This window comes from Sinocyclocheilus rhinocerous, unplaced genomic scaffold (genome assembly GCF_001515625.1).
Source record: "Sinocyclocheilus rhinocerous isolate Xijiao unplaced genomic scaffold, SAMN03320098_v1.1 scaffold1624, whole genome shotgun sequence".
Lineage (NCBI taxonomy): Eukaryota > Metazoa > Chordata > Actinopteri > Cypriniformes > Cyprinidae > Sinocyclocheilus > Sinocyclocheilus rhinocerous.
The window spans coordinates 736,267-755,138 of NW_015639527.1; the positions used below are offsets into that span (position 1 = coordinate 736,267).

An 18,872-nucleotide genomic window follows, 5' to 3' on the forward strand; every position below is an offset into this window, starting at 1 on the left:
ATATATGAATTTTCTATATATTTATGTACATGAATATTATGAATTGCTTTTGTTCCTCTTTCATTACTAGCTTTTTGTTTTAGAAACAATTTATTTAAAATGATATAGTAAAATGATATAAAAAGATATAATTTATTAAAAATTATATATTTGTTCCTCCTTTATTACTTGTTTTTTTAATTTTATTTTTTTATTGATGAAATCAAAGTTCAAGCTGATTGGTCTATTTGTTAGCAATCACCCTGAGGTGACATTCCACATCAGCACTTGCCTGCCGTGTAGTTAAGATCATGATGCGTTTGTTCACTTCAAGTGTAGATATATTGCAAGTTATTTAGGAATTCTAGAACTGTTCGTTTTTATTTTAATGCCGTCGACTATGAGTCAGGTGAGTTGGGGTTTGATAGACAGCTGGAGCCTGTGTGAATACCCAACTTTAGGCCGAGGCGCTTCACCACACGCAGGCTGGGAATAGAGTTCCGCCCGTAGCTACATCTCTGACAAGTTTTCAGTAATAATACCCCTGCATGAAGCCTCCAATTAATTCACCCTGCTTCCTGAATCACACACTTACACACTCTCCCCCCGTTATAGTGTGTGTGTGTAGTTTGAGTAGAGGAATGGGGAAAGAACCACATGACACCCAGCTGCAAATGTAATGAGGTGGTTGTTTTTAGAGCTTGATTATTATTTATTTATTTAAAAATTTTAAAATCAGTGGGGAGCTGTTGCTTTTTATGGCTTTCAGTGGCAATGGTAGCATGAAATTAATTATCCTTATTTTCAAAGTGGAAATGTTAATTTTTCCTTTTTTTCTTTTATTAATTTATTTATTCGCACACGGAGCTCTCGCAGATTATGCATCTTAAACTTCTCTGAAATGTTAATATGCTAGTCTCAGAATGGCGTAAACCAAAAGAAAATAGTTAATTTAGCATGCATCCGTTAAAAGTCTTTTGCATTTTCGCTCGTCTTACATTAATCGTACTTCAGAGCATATAATAAGTTTGATGAAACGAGAAAAATTGACTGCATTTTCCGTAGCTCTTTTACTTGATGAAAGGCTTCAGTAAATGTACCCTCCTTGGCTTTAATTTGAGGTTTCATTACTCCCATTGCGTTGCTATGGTGACTGAAGGCATTCTTGCCCCTGCCAAAGAAATGGTGACTGGCGAACTCTCTTTGTTTCCGTGGCAACTACCCCTCCTTTCTCCCCCACTCACTTTATCATCTCTCTTCCTTCCAAGGTGAACCTGGACTTGTCCTCACTCTTGGACGGCGATGACAGGAAATCAAAAAACAAAAGAGGCGTCCTTCCCAAACATGCCACAAACATTATGCGTTCCTGGCTCTTCCAGCATCTCATGGTGAGAATTTCTTCTTTACATGATTGCCCTACAAACCAAAGGGAGGCTTGGGGAGTTTAAAATGCACTTAATTTCAATCATATCTGGTTCTTAATTTCATTAGAACTTACATAGATAAATATAAACATGGACATTTACTCAAAACGACTAAAAATAAAGGTATACCTTTTAAATAATATCGTATAATTTATTTTTTGGTTTTACAGCATCCTTATCCTACAGAAGACGAGAAAAGACAGATCGCAGCACAAACAAATCTTACTTTATTACAGGTGAACAACTGGTAAGGACGACTGGTTTGTTGCGCTAGTATTTTTACGGTGTAATTCACAGCAAAATGGCGCCATCTAATGGCCACAAACAGAATCACAAAACTTGTTTAATATTTGCATGTAGTATCTAGCAAAAATCCTGGTATATGTCTTATCCGCATCATTTTTCTCTCTCTCCTGTCTTTTGAAAGGTTTATCAATGCCCGCAGGCGTATACTGCAGCCCATGCTGGATGCCAGTAATCCTGACCCTGCTCCCAAAGCCAAGAAGATGAAATCTCAGCACAGACCCACACAGCGCTTCTGGCCCGACTCCATTGTAGCTGGAGTCCTGCAGACACACGGATCCCACTCCACAAACAATTCAGACAGTCAGTAATATGAACACATTCTCTAGTCAAGTCAAGTCAAGTAACCTTTTTTATGTAGCGCTTTATACAATACAGATTGTTTCAAAGCAGCTTTACTGTAATAAACAGGGAAATAACAGAATCAGTGATGCAGACCTCATCAAATATGAGACAAATTCAGAATTCAATGACAACAATAGTGTCATTATTCAACTCAAGTCGGTTGGTTTAATTAAGTTCAATAACTACAAATTCATCCATTATAAAACAAGTTCAATTCAGCTATAAGAAAATATTCAATTCAGCTCTAAGTTCTACAGAAGACAATAGTATCATTATTCAGAACGAGTCAGTTAAATTGTATTCTCAGTTCAATTTAGTTCTCTAATGACAGATAGTACTAACATATATATTGAATAATAAATATTAATTATTAAATGATTAATTTAGAGATTTAAAAAATCAATTCGTCTTCAAAGTTGAATATAAAATGTCCACTTACTAAATTTCCATTAGATTTTAATAATTTCTGTCACGTTTTCAGACTTGAAAAGGAATGGGAGTTATAGTTTATGCAGTGAATATACTATACATAATACATTATCTTTTACATGTAATACACTATATTTATTGTGCACTTCCATTTAAAAATGTGGGTTTGTAGTATTTTTTGGAAGTAAATTCAAAAATAAAAAAAATTATTAAAAATTACAGTATTTATAATTGATGTTTCATTTATAATTTAATTTATAATGTTACAAGATTTCTATTTCAAATAAATGCTGTTCTTTTGAAATGTATATTCATTTCTATTCTATTCATTGTAATTGTAATATTTAGCAGTATAATGGTTTTACACAATATATAAAAAAAAAAAGAAGCCTTTTTGAGCATAAAAGAGGGGTCTTTCAATAACATTAAAAATTTTTATCCATCACACATTTTTGAATGGTAGTGTTGTGTGAGTGTGTATGTGTGTGTGTATATATATATATATATATAATATGTATTTGTGTTTGTATGTTTGTCAGATTCTCTGGGCATGGACGGCCTGCAGCCTCTGTCCTCAGACTCCGCCACACTGGCGATGCAGCATGCCATGCTGGGAGGAACTGAGGATTCCATGGACGGCACAGAGGAGGAGGACGACGAAGAGGAGGAAGAGGAGGGAATCGACGAGGAGGAAGATGAAGAAGAGGATGAAGATAGCGAGGGAGGCAGACAGATGTCTCGGAGAGATCTGGGCCTCAACCACAACGAAGGACTTGAATAAAGGATCAGATCGACGGAAATGACAAAATTTACTTAACTCTTACTCATCCCCATGGCAACACATCTGAGCACCACCTGAAGGTTTCCAGTGGACACTAAGTGCCATGGAACATCCAATGAGAATGAAGAGGAGGGGCCTGTTATGGACTCGAGGAATGAATAAAGTTCATGTTAAAGTGAGAATCTGAAGGAGGACAGAACATTGTGAAAAGAACGTACTGTATATTGGGCCGTTAGCCAAGCGCTCATGCTACTCTCATGCATATAATCCATTTAAGCCTTACTTTGTTTAATATGTCTCTTTGGTTCTCAGGTGTCTTTAGCATGACATAATGTCTACCCTCTTACAGTCATACTGATAACCATGCAATGAGTGGATGTTTTAGGCATGTCTCTTTCTTTCTTTTTATTTTTGTAGAATTAACTAAATATTCAGTCTAAAAAAGAAACAATCTAAATGCCTGACAGCACAATGTATGTACATTTGATAGTGATGCATTTTACCCAGACACTTCATATTTATTTTCGAAACTGTCAGAAGGCAGTGGTACAATCAACAAGGATGCTGTCCGCTGAATGCCTGCTATTCACCGGCTGAGTCAAAAACATCAGCCTTGTTCAAAACAAACGCATGTCGAGAGGCTCAACGCAGAGTGCCAAGCATTTCTTACGTGTACGGAACAAAACTCTCGTGCCCTTCCGAAACTGTAGGACCTACAAATGACGTTTACTGAAGAACACTGCAGGAAAAAAAGACATATTTACAGGTGCGTATCACACCCTGAAACGCCCCTCTTTATTTTATGTGAAGGACGAAAAACAAAAACTGTGAAGAGCTTCTCAGCTTACTGTGTCTACAGATTTAATCACCTGTTTCTGATGTGATGTTTAGAAAAGACAGGATGTTTCTGAATGTTATTGCAGTTGGTCTTTGTGAAGTACATGTTTCTCATTATCCTTTTCTTGGTTGTTTTTTTTAAATGGTTCTTCCAGAGCAAGTGATGATAGGGGAGCTTTTTAATTATTTGTTTGTATACGTTGTTCTCATAATCTATTGTGTTTCAGTAGACCATTTTTGATAATTAAAAAACTATGACTCTAGTAGACCTGGGTGTCATTTTGCAAACTAATATATAGCTACTACAAATTAATTCATGTGAATTATTGCTAAATTATTATATTCAAACTAAAACAATTAAAAAAAAGGTCTTCATTGAAATTGAGCTTAAATAAGATCATTTCTATATATATATATATATAGATTAAAAAAATCTAAACTTAGAAAAGTTGAAGCACTAAACTAAAATAAAAATAAAAAACATGTAAATAATGAATAGAGATATCAAAAGCAGAAAATGACACAAAAAAAAAAACGATAAAAATAAAAGCTAATTCAAGATATGAATAAAAACTATAGTAGTATATAGCACAAATAACTACCTTGTGACAAAACAGAAACAAATATATTCAAAGAACTCATGGCGCAGGAATATTTTCTTGCTATGTTTATATATATATATATATATATATATAATTTTTAGATTTAGATGTCCAGAGCAGGTACCATAATATTCCCAGAAATAATACACAAGCATAATTTTCCATTTTGTCGATGTTGGTTTAGGGACAACACAAGGATTGCAGAATAAATATCTAGACCCAAGGCCTGGAATGTTACTTATATCTCAGTGTTACTCTGGTCATAATTTTTGTAACCTAAATAACTATGACCTTAAGGGAAAGTTAGATTTTATAAAAAGCTCTAGCTGTGAATAAAAATAAAACCTCGTGATTTTCTGCAAAGATTTTTTTAAACCTATTCAAGGCCACTGGCAACTACAGTTGCCAAAGTCTCCACTCTTTTTCCATCTCTTTTTCTTTTTTTGTGAATATTTTTAGGTGATTTTAGATGTTATAAAACACCTTCATATGAGCAGTCAACTTGCTGGATACTATGTCATGTGTAGGTTTAATTCATGTGGCCATTTCTGGACGTTTACTCAGATTGCAAACTCCTTAATCTGAATTTTCACATTTTGTTTCTACAAAAGTTATGCTTACAAGCTGCACGCTACATTCAAATGAACATCTTCAACGCATGAATGGGTTAAACAACACACTGAGGAGCTCTAAACTTTGTGAAGGTCTGTATGCATCTGAAATAACAGTGTTTGTGGCAGTCTTGTACATGCTCTCTTGAGGCAGGGCTGTTCAGGGCCAGAGAGTATAAATAACCCGGGAAATGACAGAGGCAAGAAAAGCCACATAGCTGGGTATATTTGAAGTGGACTGGTGCCACAGGGCTGATGAGCACGTTTAGGGAATTCAGTAGATCTGCAGTCCATCTCCACCCTCTCTCCCTCTCTCTGCTTTTTCCCCAGCAGGCTCAAAAGTCCTCTCTAACTCTTTTAATTACCCCATAACCCAGCCCAGTACAGCGTCTCATTTTTCTCAGACCTCCTCCAGTACATAAGACCCACGCCAGCATCCCTCTCCTCTCCAGCCTCAGGACCAGTTTACTGCTGGATTGATCCACAATACAGACTTCTACTGGACTGGGAATTCATAAGGTACTGTAATTGTACAAAAATAATTTTTTTTCCCTTTTTTTTCCCCACACTTAATATATTGACCCTGCATCATTCTAAACCATAGATTAAAATGCAAAATTTTCCTCAATGCTTCATACCTTACAACCTAAAGAAATTAACCCTGGATATTCCAGGATTCACACTGTACATTTGTACATTGCTTTTATTTGCATGTTTTGTACTTTTCTTTTCGTATTTTGCCTTGTCAGTAGCATTGAACTGGACGATTACAGGACGCTTCCTGTTTAACATTCAAATTCATTTTTAAGTTCTTAATTGCATATTGATTTGACAAATACATCAACGGCGTGTGTTGCTGATGTTGGGCTTATATATTCCTTACCGTGCCATCAAATTTGTCCTGAATAGATTTTCGGACCACAGTTGTAAGACCAAAACTCTTCTTCACTCCAGTTCATTTGTTTTCTGTTTGAAGATGGAAGACATAATTACTTTTTAATGGAATAATTTCATAGAAGGCTTAATCTGATACTTTATCATGCAAGACTAATCATTCATTATATGTGTTCTTGTATCGCTTGCTATTAAACCGCATCATCAAAATGCTATTTGATAAGAAAAGGTGTTCCTTATACATTCATGTTGATGTTAATGGACATATTTTGTGTAAAATGTCTATATGAATAACAGCACAGATGATTCAACGACTGTTAACCAAAACATATCTTTGTCCTTTTCTGTTGCCGTCCACAGTTGCCAGCATGTCTATTGCCAACACGGCCGCCCAGGCGATGCTCTCTGATGCCCTGCTGAGGGATAATAATGGGGACAATCGCATTCGACACCTGGAGCTGGATTTGCCATTGGATAAAGTCATCAAGTTTGTTTCTGTGGGCCTGCCGCTCCTTCTGGTGTCCATGGCCTTTGCCAGAGAGATTTCTATCGGTTAGCAGCTCTTTTTTCTCCCTATGTGTATGCGCGAGAATCACAGGACATCAGAGCAGCACCAGCACTGCAGTAATTTCGCAAGCCCTTGAGTTAATTGACTGACCATTAGCTTGAGGGCTGGGCTGATGGAACGCTCGATGTAATTAGTGTTCATCTGAGGTGACAGCACTATCTACACTGCTTAGGAAGGGAAACCGTGGTGAAATATGAGAATTAAGCATCTGCTAATGATTATTAGCAATTTATATGACATCGCAAACCAACTGGAGTTGCTTTCAGGGGAGAAACCTTTAGTGACTAGAATGGCATGAGTGTCAATTGCTGGCTATAAATGCCACTAACTTGAGCTTTCCTGCCATCAGTGCATTGGAGAGAACTGTCTGTTTTGTGTAGGCAGTTGAATTTGAGGTTGCAATCAGTTCCTCTGGAGCTGGTCTGCAATCAGCTCACACAGATGTTAATTGGCATGAGGATGATTAAGAGAGACATGTAGAGATGACAAGGGTCTGTAATTACAGTCAGTCTGCTCTTTCCCAGCTCTCTATTTCAGACTAACGAGAAGATATGCTAATTAAACTGAGACGTGCAAGGCAAGCAGACTGATTCTCCCTGCCTCTGATAGTGGTCTGGCAACATTTTGGTTAGGATACATCAACAAACTTTACAGTGGAAGGAACATTTTGTCACATGCTAATACAGTTTAGAAAAAAAGAATGCAGGATAATATATAGGAGCAAAAAGTCTAGTAGGTTTTTTTATTACATTTTTATTGTCTAATCAACATAACAAAAAACCTGATGATCATGTTATCTAGCATTTGTGAACCATCATCATAGTTTTCATAGTAATCAGATAGATGATAGATAGATAGATAGATGATAGATAGATAGATAGATAGATAGATTGATCGATCCTGTAGAATCTTTAGCTATTAATGTATATTAATGAATATAATCATTATATTACATTATATATTGATTTTCAGTGTGGTCTCGGAGATTTTGAGGCCAATGTATATTTGTTTGCATAAATAGATTCAAATGGAAGCTTCTAGGTAGCTTCGATGTATATGAATATCTCTCCTGGTTTGAAGCAGTTTGTTATCATATAATTTGCAAAGATGTCCGGTGGAGCTCAGTTATCCATAATAGTCGTGGGTTGGGGCATGTTGTGTTCAGTCAGTAAATTGGAGGCTGGCTGTAGGTTTTGGAGGGTGACACAGATGTTTAAGTTGTCTATATAAAGTAGGGCTTGGCCTCCTCTCAGCAGCTGGGTCACACCCTCTCGCCCAGGCAGCTCTCCACAGAAGGGTGTTTCCTGGCTGCCTTGGTGGTTTCGCCATCTGTATTCCTGGAATAGATCTAGCATTATTACAGACATGCCATCCAGATTCTTCACTTAAACAGCATCAAGTGATGCTACTGTCGTTTATGTCTCAGCATGTTCATTTTCTCTGTTTCTCCTCCCAGGCCCACAGATTAGCTGCTTTCCTCCCAACAACTTCACAATAAAGCAGGCAGCATATGTGGATACGTACTGCTGGGACTCTCTCATGCACCATGAGTTTGACACAGATGGGAACTTAGAAGAACGTTCACTGTGGGTACATAAAGTGAGTAAAAACATTCCGAAAATACATCACAAATGAGATTTTTCAATGTCTCAGCTGTTGCTCCTAGACAACGTCATAAAATGGAAAGCAAATGGAAACTTTTCCTTAAGTCTCTTGCTTTTCAAGAGAAAAACAAGATTTTATATGGAGTTTTAGAAGAAACTGTGCACTGATCTGCCAAGATCTAGTCTGCAATCAAAAGCCAGGAGTTTAAATATGAACTTGAATATGAACTATGACAAAATCAGAGTTTTATAGCTCCTACTTTTACCTTGTCAACAATTGTCTCATTTGTGTCATTTTATTTCTATATTACATTTGAGACAAATCTGAGAGATTAATAATTATAAAAAGTTGTATAAATAAATGTATTATTTTTATTGAATAGGTAAATAAATTTACATTTACATTTAGTCATTTAGCAGATGCTTTTATCCAAAGCAACGTAGAGATGAGGACAATAGAAGCAATCAAAACTAACAAAAGAGCAACAATACGTAAGTGCAAATGACATGTCTCGGTTATTGAGTTGGGCAGGTCATTCCACCAGGAGGGAACAGTTTATGAAAAAGTCAGTGAAAGTGATTTTGTGCCTCTTTGAGATGGCACAATAATGCGTCGTTGACTTGCAGAACGCAAGCTTCTAGAGTGCACACTCACCTCTCCAATATACCTTGAAGGACCTATCTGAGAGGTAAGACTCAAACTACTGGCGTGCAGAGGACAGATCCAGCAAGATAAGTATAGAAGATTTGGAAGCCACTCTTGCCAGTCTTAGGGCTTCAACAACTGAGAGCAAGGCAGTCTCGGTCGAATGTCCACTTCTGAAGCCAGATTGGTTGCTGTCCAGGAGGTTGTTCTGTGTGAGAAAGGCAGAGACTTAAAAATAAATAAATATTAATATTATAAATCAATACGTAAATAATATATAACATTTATTGAATATGTAAATATAAATAAATGTAAATACATATTAATATATATATTATAAATAAAAAATAATATTTTATTTAATAAATAAATAAGTGATATGTATAAATAAATAAATGTTGCTATTGTACTCTGTCATAAAATCTACAGTAAACTATTCTTCTCATGATGGGACTGGTTTTGGTCTTGCTTGTGCAGATGTTTCCATACTCCTTGTTGGTCATGGCCATGATGATGTACCTGCCGACTCTGATCTGGCGGTATCTGGCCATGCCCAGCCTGACCTCTGACCTGTTTTTCATCATCGACGAGCTGGACAAGTCTTACAACCGCTCTGTCCACCTGGCTCAGAGCATCCTGGACCTAAAACAGCAATCAGAAAATCCACTGCAGTTTCAGGCTGAGCTTGAGAGGTATATGCAAATCTTCACATCATACATCTTATTTAAAGAAGTATTTTTTGTTTTTCAGATATTGAACATAAAATCGTTTTATTTTTGTCTATTTAGAGCCAAGCGTAAGCGTTACTTTGAGTACCCCCTGTTGGAGAGATACATGCAGTGCAAGCATGGTTCCTACTTCTTGGTCAGCATGCTCTTCCTGCGAGGCTTCCTGCTCCTGACCTTCATGTCCGCCTCGTGCCTCTACCTGATCTACTTCCACCTCTCTGCCTTTCTACAAGACGAATTCAGTTGCTTTGTGCGCACCGGCCTCCTCCGTGACCAGCCCTGGGTGCCTGAGCTAGTTCAGTGTAAAATGACTGGTCTACTTGTGTTTCAGGTCATTAGCCTAGCTAACGGTGCTGTCTATGTGCTGCTAGCTCCTATTGTTCTCTTTAGCCTGCTGCGTTTGTTCTGTTGGGACACAACCTTCCTCTCCCTTTATGAGGTACTGCCCGGATTGGGGCTCATGAGTGGTCAGAAACTGGGCTGCCCACTTAACGATCTCAACGTGCTGCTTCTCTTCCTGCGCGCCAACGTAGCACAGCTGCGATCGTACAGCCGCCTGAGGGCCGTTTGCTCTCTTGCGCCTCCTCGACTGAAGGGTGCTAAGGGCGTGCTGATGGGGGAACAGGCAGAAGAGGCGGCAGAGGCTGCCGAGGAGCTCGAGGAGGAGATTAGAGAGGCCAGAGAGGAAGGCAAACTCAATCTAGTAGACATCATGACTGTGCTGGGAGCAGCCAGAGGAAACGCAGTGAACTGTCCAGAGCAGCGCCCTCTTGTGGAACAAGACATGACGCTTGGTACAGTCACTCTCATCTATATACTTAAACGTATCCTGCTCGTTGGCATTTTCGTGGCTGTCATATGGGACGTTCAGAAAATCATCAAAGTGACATAAATTTATGATATATGATGTTGGAAACCATTTGTGTCCCCTACTGTATGTGTAAACATCATTTTATTTTGTGTGAAGAGATAATGTGCAAAAAATGACCCATATATAGCATTTAAATATGAGTCTGCTTCTCAAAGCACATTGTATTTGTTTATTAAAAAATATGGCTAATTTTAAAATATTTTTACCATATTTCCATGACCAAGTTTACTGAATTACACAGCTTTTCATTTAAAATCTGTGAAAAAAGTCTAATAGGCCTAATTCATACCACATTTCTGGAAGTCTGGGCAATCGTTGCTAATATATCTCATAAAAATTGTACATATAAAACAATGTTATCTGTTCTAAAGGAAGCTTTAAAGAAAAACAATTCTTCATAAGTTCTAGCAGCCGTATTGTGCTCTTTATTTTACAAAAGTTTTTCGCACTTAACGTCAGGTTTTTAACCCAAAATTAATGCCCCTAACAGCACTCTCTGTCTCTTTACAGAGCCTAACCACCAGGGGTACCATGAGTTGTAGGAGACTACAGCATGTTGTTTTGCCTAAAGCACCAGCCAATGGACTGAAGCAGCACTGTCAGACTCTAGAGGGCCCCGTAGAACAGCTAAACCTCTGAGATGAAATAAAGATGAAAGACTAGAACATCCAATAGCTAGAACTCCTCTTTTATAGTCCAGAATACATCAGAAAATATCTGGATTTAAAATAATTCTTATGAATTTCTTACACAAATCACCTCAGGAATAAAAACTTAAAGACTGTACTGACAATTTGAAAAAAGCCTCCAATAGTTAGCCTTCTTAAACTTGAGTATTTGTATATCTTTATTTATTCTTTTCATTCTTATTATCTGATGTTTGTGGATTCCATACTTCTTTGAAAACTGGATCTTTACTTGACGTTTTGTTCTCTTTTGTAAGTAGGTGAAATAAAATTTGTTCATATTTGTGTTTTCTTTGTTAACTTCCACATTACTGTTCAAAAGTTTGAGGTCAGAAAAATAAATCATGGTTTCCAAAAAATATAAAGCATTGATAATGTTAGGAAGTTTTTAATATAATGATAGTTTCTTAAGCACCAAATCAGCATATAAGGATCATGTGACTAAAGGTTGCTGAAAATCCAGCTCTGCCATCGCAGGAATAAATACTTTTTTTTTTATATATTAAAGTAGAGTCCAGCGAGCCTAGTACCGGGCCTGAAACCAAGCATATTTCACGTTTTTATACCTACAGAATAGCATGACTTCTGCACTCTTCTCCTGTACCTTAGAGAGAAATATCACCTCCTCCTTTGAGAATTAACTTGTCCCATAATTGCCAGACTTTCTCAAGTTTCTAATCCCACGAGAGCTATCAGTAGGCCATGGCTCCATATCTTATGTTTTAAAGATGTTACTTTTCCCCTTCTTCAGTGTGAAGTTTTACTCTATATACTTAAAGGTCCACACATCCAAGCACTGAAAATGTGGGTTTGACATATTGGGAGCGCTAAACTGAAAATACAGTACATCCATCCAAAATACAATAAGTTTGCGAGACATTCCAGTCAAGATTTTGAAGATGTAGGACAACAGCATTTTTTTAGAATGATATTTATAGCAAATTACCATTACGCAGTATTTTATAGTAAACAAAAGGCTGGGGCTAGTTGTCACACAGGTGAGTTGTCACAAAACTTGAAATATTTTGGATAAATTCAGTGAATTCCTTCCTCCAAACTAAATCCCAGTATCATGTTTTTCACTACAGCTCAAGGGTTAACACAGTAAAACCACAATGATACGCATTTAGACAACTTTAAAATTAATACAGATTTTAACCAAAAGGCTGAACTTTGTTTTCAAGATAAGAATATTGTTATTAAACATCAGGTTGGGGCAAGTTGCCACACTTTAAGGAATAGACATTAACTTTCAAAAATAGCCCCATGTATTCAGTGGAGTAAAAACCCAGTGTCCCTTACATCATTTACTATCATCGGCCTCTTCCTGTTTTTGCTGTGGCTCATTGAAAGTCTGTTTGGAGAGCTGCTACCTTGTTCTCATGCCCAGTCCATCTGCTGGCCTCTCTGTGTGAGATCCATTTGCTCAGCACCAATGTTTGATCTCAAAGATACTTTATTCTCACAGTATGGCCACAGACAGAACCCGAGGAGGGCAATAGGCAAAACAGTCTGGATCTTATTGAGCAAGTGTAAATTAGATGCTAGTCGTTTGAATCTAATAAACAATTTCAAATCAACCATGAAAGGGGGTCACAGCTGTGCATACAGTATGTGCCTCACATTCAGTAGCTTTAAAAATATCTACACTGATATTTTTTTTTGCAGCATTGTATACAAGGACAACAATTCGAGGCAGTGTTATTTATTTACTAGCACTTATGCAGAGAAGGGGTCACCTGAGTAACACACCATTAATACCATCTTTGGTGGCGCAGGACGGTTAGCTCTGTGATCAGAGTTGAGTTAATGAGCCTGCTAAAAGCCAGGAGAAACTCAATTAGTTTGATGGAGTACTGAAGCAGAGATCTGCCCAGAGGATTTCATAATGGTCTTCTCAGAGGTGAGACCAGAACAGCAAATAGTAAATCAGCTCTAGAAGCCTGAAAGGGCAAAAACAGAAACACTAATTGGAAAGTCATTAGGCCGTTGGTCTTTATGCTACAGGTATATATGTAGCCCACTCATGAATATGAAACAGATAGGACTGGAAAGCATAAAAGACCTTGATTCATCAGACCTTGATTTTATGTATTTGGTCTCTAGAGGGGATTTTAAGCAACAACTTGAATATCACTCTGTAAAAGAAGAAAAAAAACCCAGACTATGTCCACATGAGGGCAGGATTTAGTTATATATCAAATTTACTTCAGATCAACAGAACTTAATAATATTTTAGCACACACACACACATGTCTGGTCAGCTATCCTTGTGGGGACTCTCCATAGGCGTAATGGTTTTTCTACTGTACAGACCGTATTTTCTATTGTCCTACACCAACCCGATAAAAGATGTAGGATAGATAAATGCAATTTATAGGTAGTTTGGGTGAATTCAAGTTAATAAATTGGGACACCTCTGAGATGACTGAATAACCTGAATTCACCCTAATAATTTAATCAGCTGAATTATGGCTGTAACACCCTTATTTAAACAACAACAACAACAACAACGTAGTAAACATCAAAACATATCACATGGATTGACTGGAACATTTAAGGGCATGCACGGTAATAAGGAGGTTAGGGTCACATTAATTACGTCACCTAATTACACCTAATTACGTCATGACCTAAAAGAATCACTAAATCGTTTTTTTACGAGTTCGTTGAAATAAGCTGTCATACATATATATGTACAATATATACATACATATATGTATGTATTATTCCAATGAAATAATAATAATACATTTATTTTTCTTGTACAACTTTTATTTTTATAACATTCAAGGTCCAAGCCAAAATATCATTCATTTCTTCCAGGAGACTAGAGCACCTGTTTGGAGAACAGAAGGTTTGCTAAAGAAGACTGAAATATTAAAACATTTTACATGAATATAGAGTTATTTATATCATTTACGCCCTGGCATTTTTGTGTAGTGTGTATTTGTATTTTTGTAGGCCTACTCTGTTCTAATAAATACCGATTCCAGTCACAATTCTTATCGCTAGTTTTGACCCATGGAGGGCGCTGCTGGCTTCAGAAGCTTCAAGTCGTCTTGTTTCTTCTTGGTCATGCTACTGTAAGTTTGTGAAAGTCCAGCGAAGGCCTCCTGGTGCATAATCGTTATCGGCTTTAAGGTAAGGCAACCAAATGCATGTGTCTGCAGAGACTTTTTAAAAAGTTAAAGTTTTTAATTTGACACAAAGCTTTAAAAAGGCAGCGCTAATGACGCAAGATGCAAATAAACAGCCAGATGTGTGACATTGTCACAGTTGCTTACAAACGCGTCCTGTGTTAATGGCTCGTTATGATGTCTATAATAAATAACAGTTAACATAACATTTAGAAATGTCTATAATAGAAATCTCTGTTAATAAGCGATTTATTTAGACATGTTAGGGAAGTGTTAACAAAAAGGGGACAGAAGAGGAAGACATCAAGTAAACCGTTCACTTGAAAAGTTAATTGCATTACATTAATGCAATTGATTAAATGAAGCATGGCATTATACGTTTTAATTTAGTTGCAATTCAGTGTCGTAACTGTCATTACTTACGGATGTTTTTGCATTCTTTAGCATGAAAGAATAGGCTAGGTGATGCATCACCATACTACAATTACCACAAGTTGCGCAAACCTAATTGCCTCACTTTTTAATTTAAACATAATAACTGTTTTAAATAAATATTAACTGCTCAACTAGAAAAAAATCCATGGCTTTCATTTCAGATATCTGCTCCCCTTCGCACAACACTGCAACTTGGCTCAGCCAATGGCATGAGTTTGTGGTGGGACAATGGCAGAAAATGGAGCTAGTATGATGTACTATTTAGTTTGGACACCACTACAAATGGCTGTCCTCTCAAGTAGTGCACTATATACGGGTACAGAGGGCAATTTCGGACACAGAATTCTCTCACTCACTTTCATTTACTCATTCAAGTGAACTATGTTAATGGAGTTATGTAGGGAACTGCAAATAAGGGTATAGGGAGTGATTTTGGATGCAGCCTTTGTTTTTCACATTTCATTTGTGGTGCAGAAATGTAATACTTGCACTTAATAATGAATGATAAATGATTAGGAAAACATTCAAGCTTCCGTTAAAATAGAATATAATCAGGTATACGTTTCCTATACTCTTTTCAAACAGAAGACAAGTGACACTCCACCTTTAATTACACAGAGTTCCTCAAGAGTTGCAGTAATTTATTTGAAACCTTTCTTGAGTGATTGATTCCCATTATCCAATTAAGCTCCGACATGGCTTTCAAATTCCCATCTTTCTCATTCCTTGCATTTGTGGTCTACTGACATTACTTCCTGTGATTTTTTTTTTTCTCCTTCTCTCCAGAGAGCTTGGTGAGAACAAACGGTGGGATGGAAAACGACAGCCAATTATTCCTCTCGTCAACCGGTTTGTTTCCTTTGTATCGTTTGTTGTCGTACCGAACTAAGGGTTGAGCGTTGCCAGTGATTTCCAGCTAATGTCCAATTAAGATGGATGTGAGCTTTTTGTGCCGTATCAAGGGAAGTGAACTTTTGTGATGATGGATGCTGCGTGTGCCAAGTGGGATGAGCTGGAAACTGGGACTCTGCTTGCTTAGGCCCAACGTGATTCAGTAATGGATCTCTAATCTTGTTGAGAGAGGAGAGCTGTGGGGAAAAAGAGGCAGAGAGGAAAACGATAAGCAAGTCATGCTCTGCTGCTGCCTGGGAAACCTTGATTACTGTTGATTACTCGCCACAGCTGAAATATAAGGTGAACAGTATCTAGACAGTGGCTCGACTTACATTATTGGGTCTCCGCATGAGCTGATGACAAGACTGATATCTCAGACCTTGTTTTTAAGGAACTGCTGCTTTAAGGCTGCACAGATTAAAGAAAACACTCCATATAAATATTCCCATCACAGTTCAGATGCCCTCGTCAAAGCTTAAAAGTGTCTTTTGAATGGAAATGGCAGTTTGATTCAAACACAGTGCCATTTTTTTAGTCTGAGCACATTAACTTTGTATTCCAGCCTCTGAGCCGTGACAGCGCAGAGAATGCGTGTTATCTGTGTGGTGTAATGTCAACCTGTATGGGGGGAGAAGCTGACCTTGCAGTCATTCAACAAAGCAGAAGTGAAGGTGAATGACAGGCTGCTTAGAGCGGTGTACGAGGTGAAGATATTCCCTGCTTATTCCCAGCAGCCTCACATCTGTGTGGAGGCTGATAATAGGCAGGGAAGAGGAACACCTGTTCACATGACTTGTGTGTGAGAGCTAGAGGAAGGAGCAAGGTTGGGTCCAATGTCATCATTGAGAACCGCTGAAAATGCTTATATAACCAGGGTCCCAACAGACCCTGTTCAATATATACAATTTAGTGTCTACATGTATGATGTGGTATCAGTATACCGTCCATGGCTAGATCAGAGTTAATGATATGATGCTCATTTTTGGTGTCCAGATTTACTAATCAGTGAAACAATATTTGTAAACTAAAATGTATTTTGATATTTTATGTGGGGCAGATATTCTTAAAAATAAAATATAGTGAAGGATATTTATTTCAATTTATATTATTTGTAAACTAAAAAAAGTAAAATTTTACAATAATGTTGTCCAGCACAGTGTTATTTTAGTATAACCGAGATTTTAGTTTTATTATAGTTTTGACTAATATTTTGAATATGTTTTTTTTTTCTATTTTAGTGCATCAAGTTAACCAAATTAAAATGAGAAATTCTGAAATGTTGAAATAAAAAGGCTTTCTGTATTTTGTTTACCATATTTTAGTTAGCATTTATTTTATTTAATGTAATTTAATTTTGGTTACAGTTTGTTTTAGTTTCAGTTTTAGTTAACTATAATGAACCTGGTACATCATGTGTCTTTGTTGATTATTTCTATCTACAGTACATTTTAGTGCCTTTGTATTGCATGTTTAATGAAGTTTAATAGAAGTTTAATGAGAATACAGTGCACTTTATAGAACAATGAAGGTGTAAAATGATCATTTTAACATTCAAATGTAGGCAATAAGCATAAGTTACATATCCTCTTTTTAATTTTTCAAACCAGGCCACATATTCCTTATGCTGTAGCCTTTCTAATTTCTCCTTGTTCATCCTCTATCATTGTTTTGCTGCAAAAGCAGAACATAAATTAAACTTACGACTTTGCAGGAGCTACAGGATGTTGCTCTGATGCAGTGTGCATGTTGAGAGACTGGCCACGTGCCCGACTCGCAGGAGTCACAATAGTGCATAGAGATTCTGCAAATGAGTGTGTGCTTATGTGCGTGAATGTAAATATATATATGTTGAATATTTATGTTGTCGTATCCCGCTGACACCTGGAAGAAAGCAGCTGCTCTGGGCTCAGAGGCATACACTTGTGATTTACAAAACATGTCTGCAAAAACTTGCGCTGTACAGCTGGGGGAAAAACCAACAAGTGGTGAACAGCTGTCATCACCAAAAGTACTACCCAATGTAAGGTTCTGAAATTACACAGAATTGATGTATTGTCCTCCTTTTGGCTATAATGTTTTTAGGGTTAAAATGCATTCAAAACAATGATAAGCACAGAAATAATTCTTAGTATTTTTGTTTTGTATAAAACAAGAATGACTCTTACTTTAATTGTTGTTAATAATAATAATAATAATAATAATTAGTTATCAAACAATTATAATACTAGTTCATAAATATAACAGTAATATTGTGAAATATTATTACATAAATATAACAATAATATTGATATATTATTAAAATTTTAAATAGCTGCTTACTATTTTAACATATTTTAAAATAACTTTTTCCTGCGATGGCGAAGCTGAATTTTCAGCAGCATTAATCCAGTCTCTTCAGTGTTACATGATCCTTCAGAAATAATTCTAATTTGCTGATTTGCTGCTCAAGAAACGTCTCTTAATAATATCAGTGTTAACAGTTGTGCTGTCTAATATTTTATGGAATCCATGATAATTTGTCCTCCTTTTGGCTATAATGTTTTTAGGGTTAAAATGCATTCAAAACAATGATAAGCACAGAAATAATTCTTAGTATTTTTGTTTTGTATAAAACAAGAATGACTTACTTTAATTGTTGTTAATAATAATAATAATAATAATTAGTTATCAAACAATTATAATACTAGTTCATAAATATAACAGTAATATTGTGAAATATTATTACATAAATATAACAATAATATTGATATATTATTAAAATTTTAAATAGCTGCTTACTATTTTAACATATTTTAAAATAACTTTTTCCTGCGATGGCGAAGCTGAATTTTCAGCAGCATTAATCCAGTCTCTTCAGTGTTACATGATCCTTCAGAAATAATTCTAATTTGCTGATTTGCTGCTCAAGAAACGTCTCTTAATAATATCAGTGTTAACAGTTGTGCTGTCTAATATTTTATGGAATCCATGATAATTTGATGAGTAGAAAAGGTCAAAAGAACAGCATTTATTTTAAATAGAAATCTTTTGAAACATGTAATGTCATGTCGTTTGATCAATTTAATGTGACCTTTTTGAATAAAAGTATATATATA

At 36.5% G+C, this 18,872-nt stretch overlaps 1 protein-coding gene, 1 long non-coding RNA gene and 1 pseudogene across 3 annotated transcripts in view; all 3 read left to right on the top strand.

Annotated features, from left to right (window-relative positions):
• LOC107751393 (homeobox protein PKNOX2-like) overlaps positions 1–4,364 on the top strand; it is a 65,794-nt pseudogene extending 61,430 nt beyond the window's left edge.
• A 1,376-nt stretch (positions 4,365–5,740) lies between these two features.
• On the top strand, positions 5,741–11,170 carry LOC107751409 (pannexin-3-like). Its single transcript, XM_016567138.1, has 6 exons — positions 5,741–5,830; positions 6,566–6,757; positions 8,230–8,372; positions 9,501–9,715; positions 9,812–10,545; positions 11,133–11,170. Exons 2-6 carry the CDS (start codon positions 6,574–6,576, stop codon positions 11,162–11,164), a joined length of 1,308 nt encoding a protein of 435 aa, XP_016422624.1. The 5' UTR covers positions 5,741–5,830; positions 6,566–6,573; the 3' UTR covers positions 11,165–11,170.
• A 3,167-nt stretch (positions 11,171–14,337) lies between these two features.
• Positions 14,338–18,872, top strand: part of LOC107751395 (uncharacterized) — a 95,285-nt gene continuing 90,750 nt past the window's right edge. For both annotated transcript variants that reach the window (XR_001641236.1, XR_001641237.1), the window contains exons 1-2: positions 14,338–14,452; positions 15,670–15,732. This is a non-coding gene — a long non-coding RNA (uncharacterized LOC107751395). The remainder of the gene's footprint in view (positions 14,453–15,669; positions 15,733–18,872) is intronic.

What these genes read in the sequence shown, in the direction of transcription:
- LOC107751409 (XM_016567138.1), top strand. Translation starts at nt 6,574, where the DNA reads ATGTCTATTGCCAACACGGCCGCCCAGGCGATGCTCTCTGATGCCCTG. An exon ending in GTTCACTGTGGGTACATAAA is followed by an intron (nt 8,373 to 9,500) that starts GTGAGTAAAAAC and finishes TTGCTTGTGCAG; the next exon opens with ATGTTTCCATACTCCTTGTT. An exon ending in TTTCAGGCTGAGCTTGAGAG is followed by an intron (nt 9,716 to 9,811) that starts GTATATGCAAAT and finishes TTGTCTATTTAG; the next exon opens with AGCCAAGCGTAAGCGTTACT.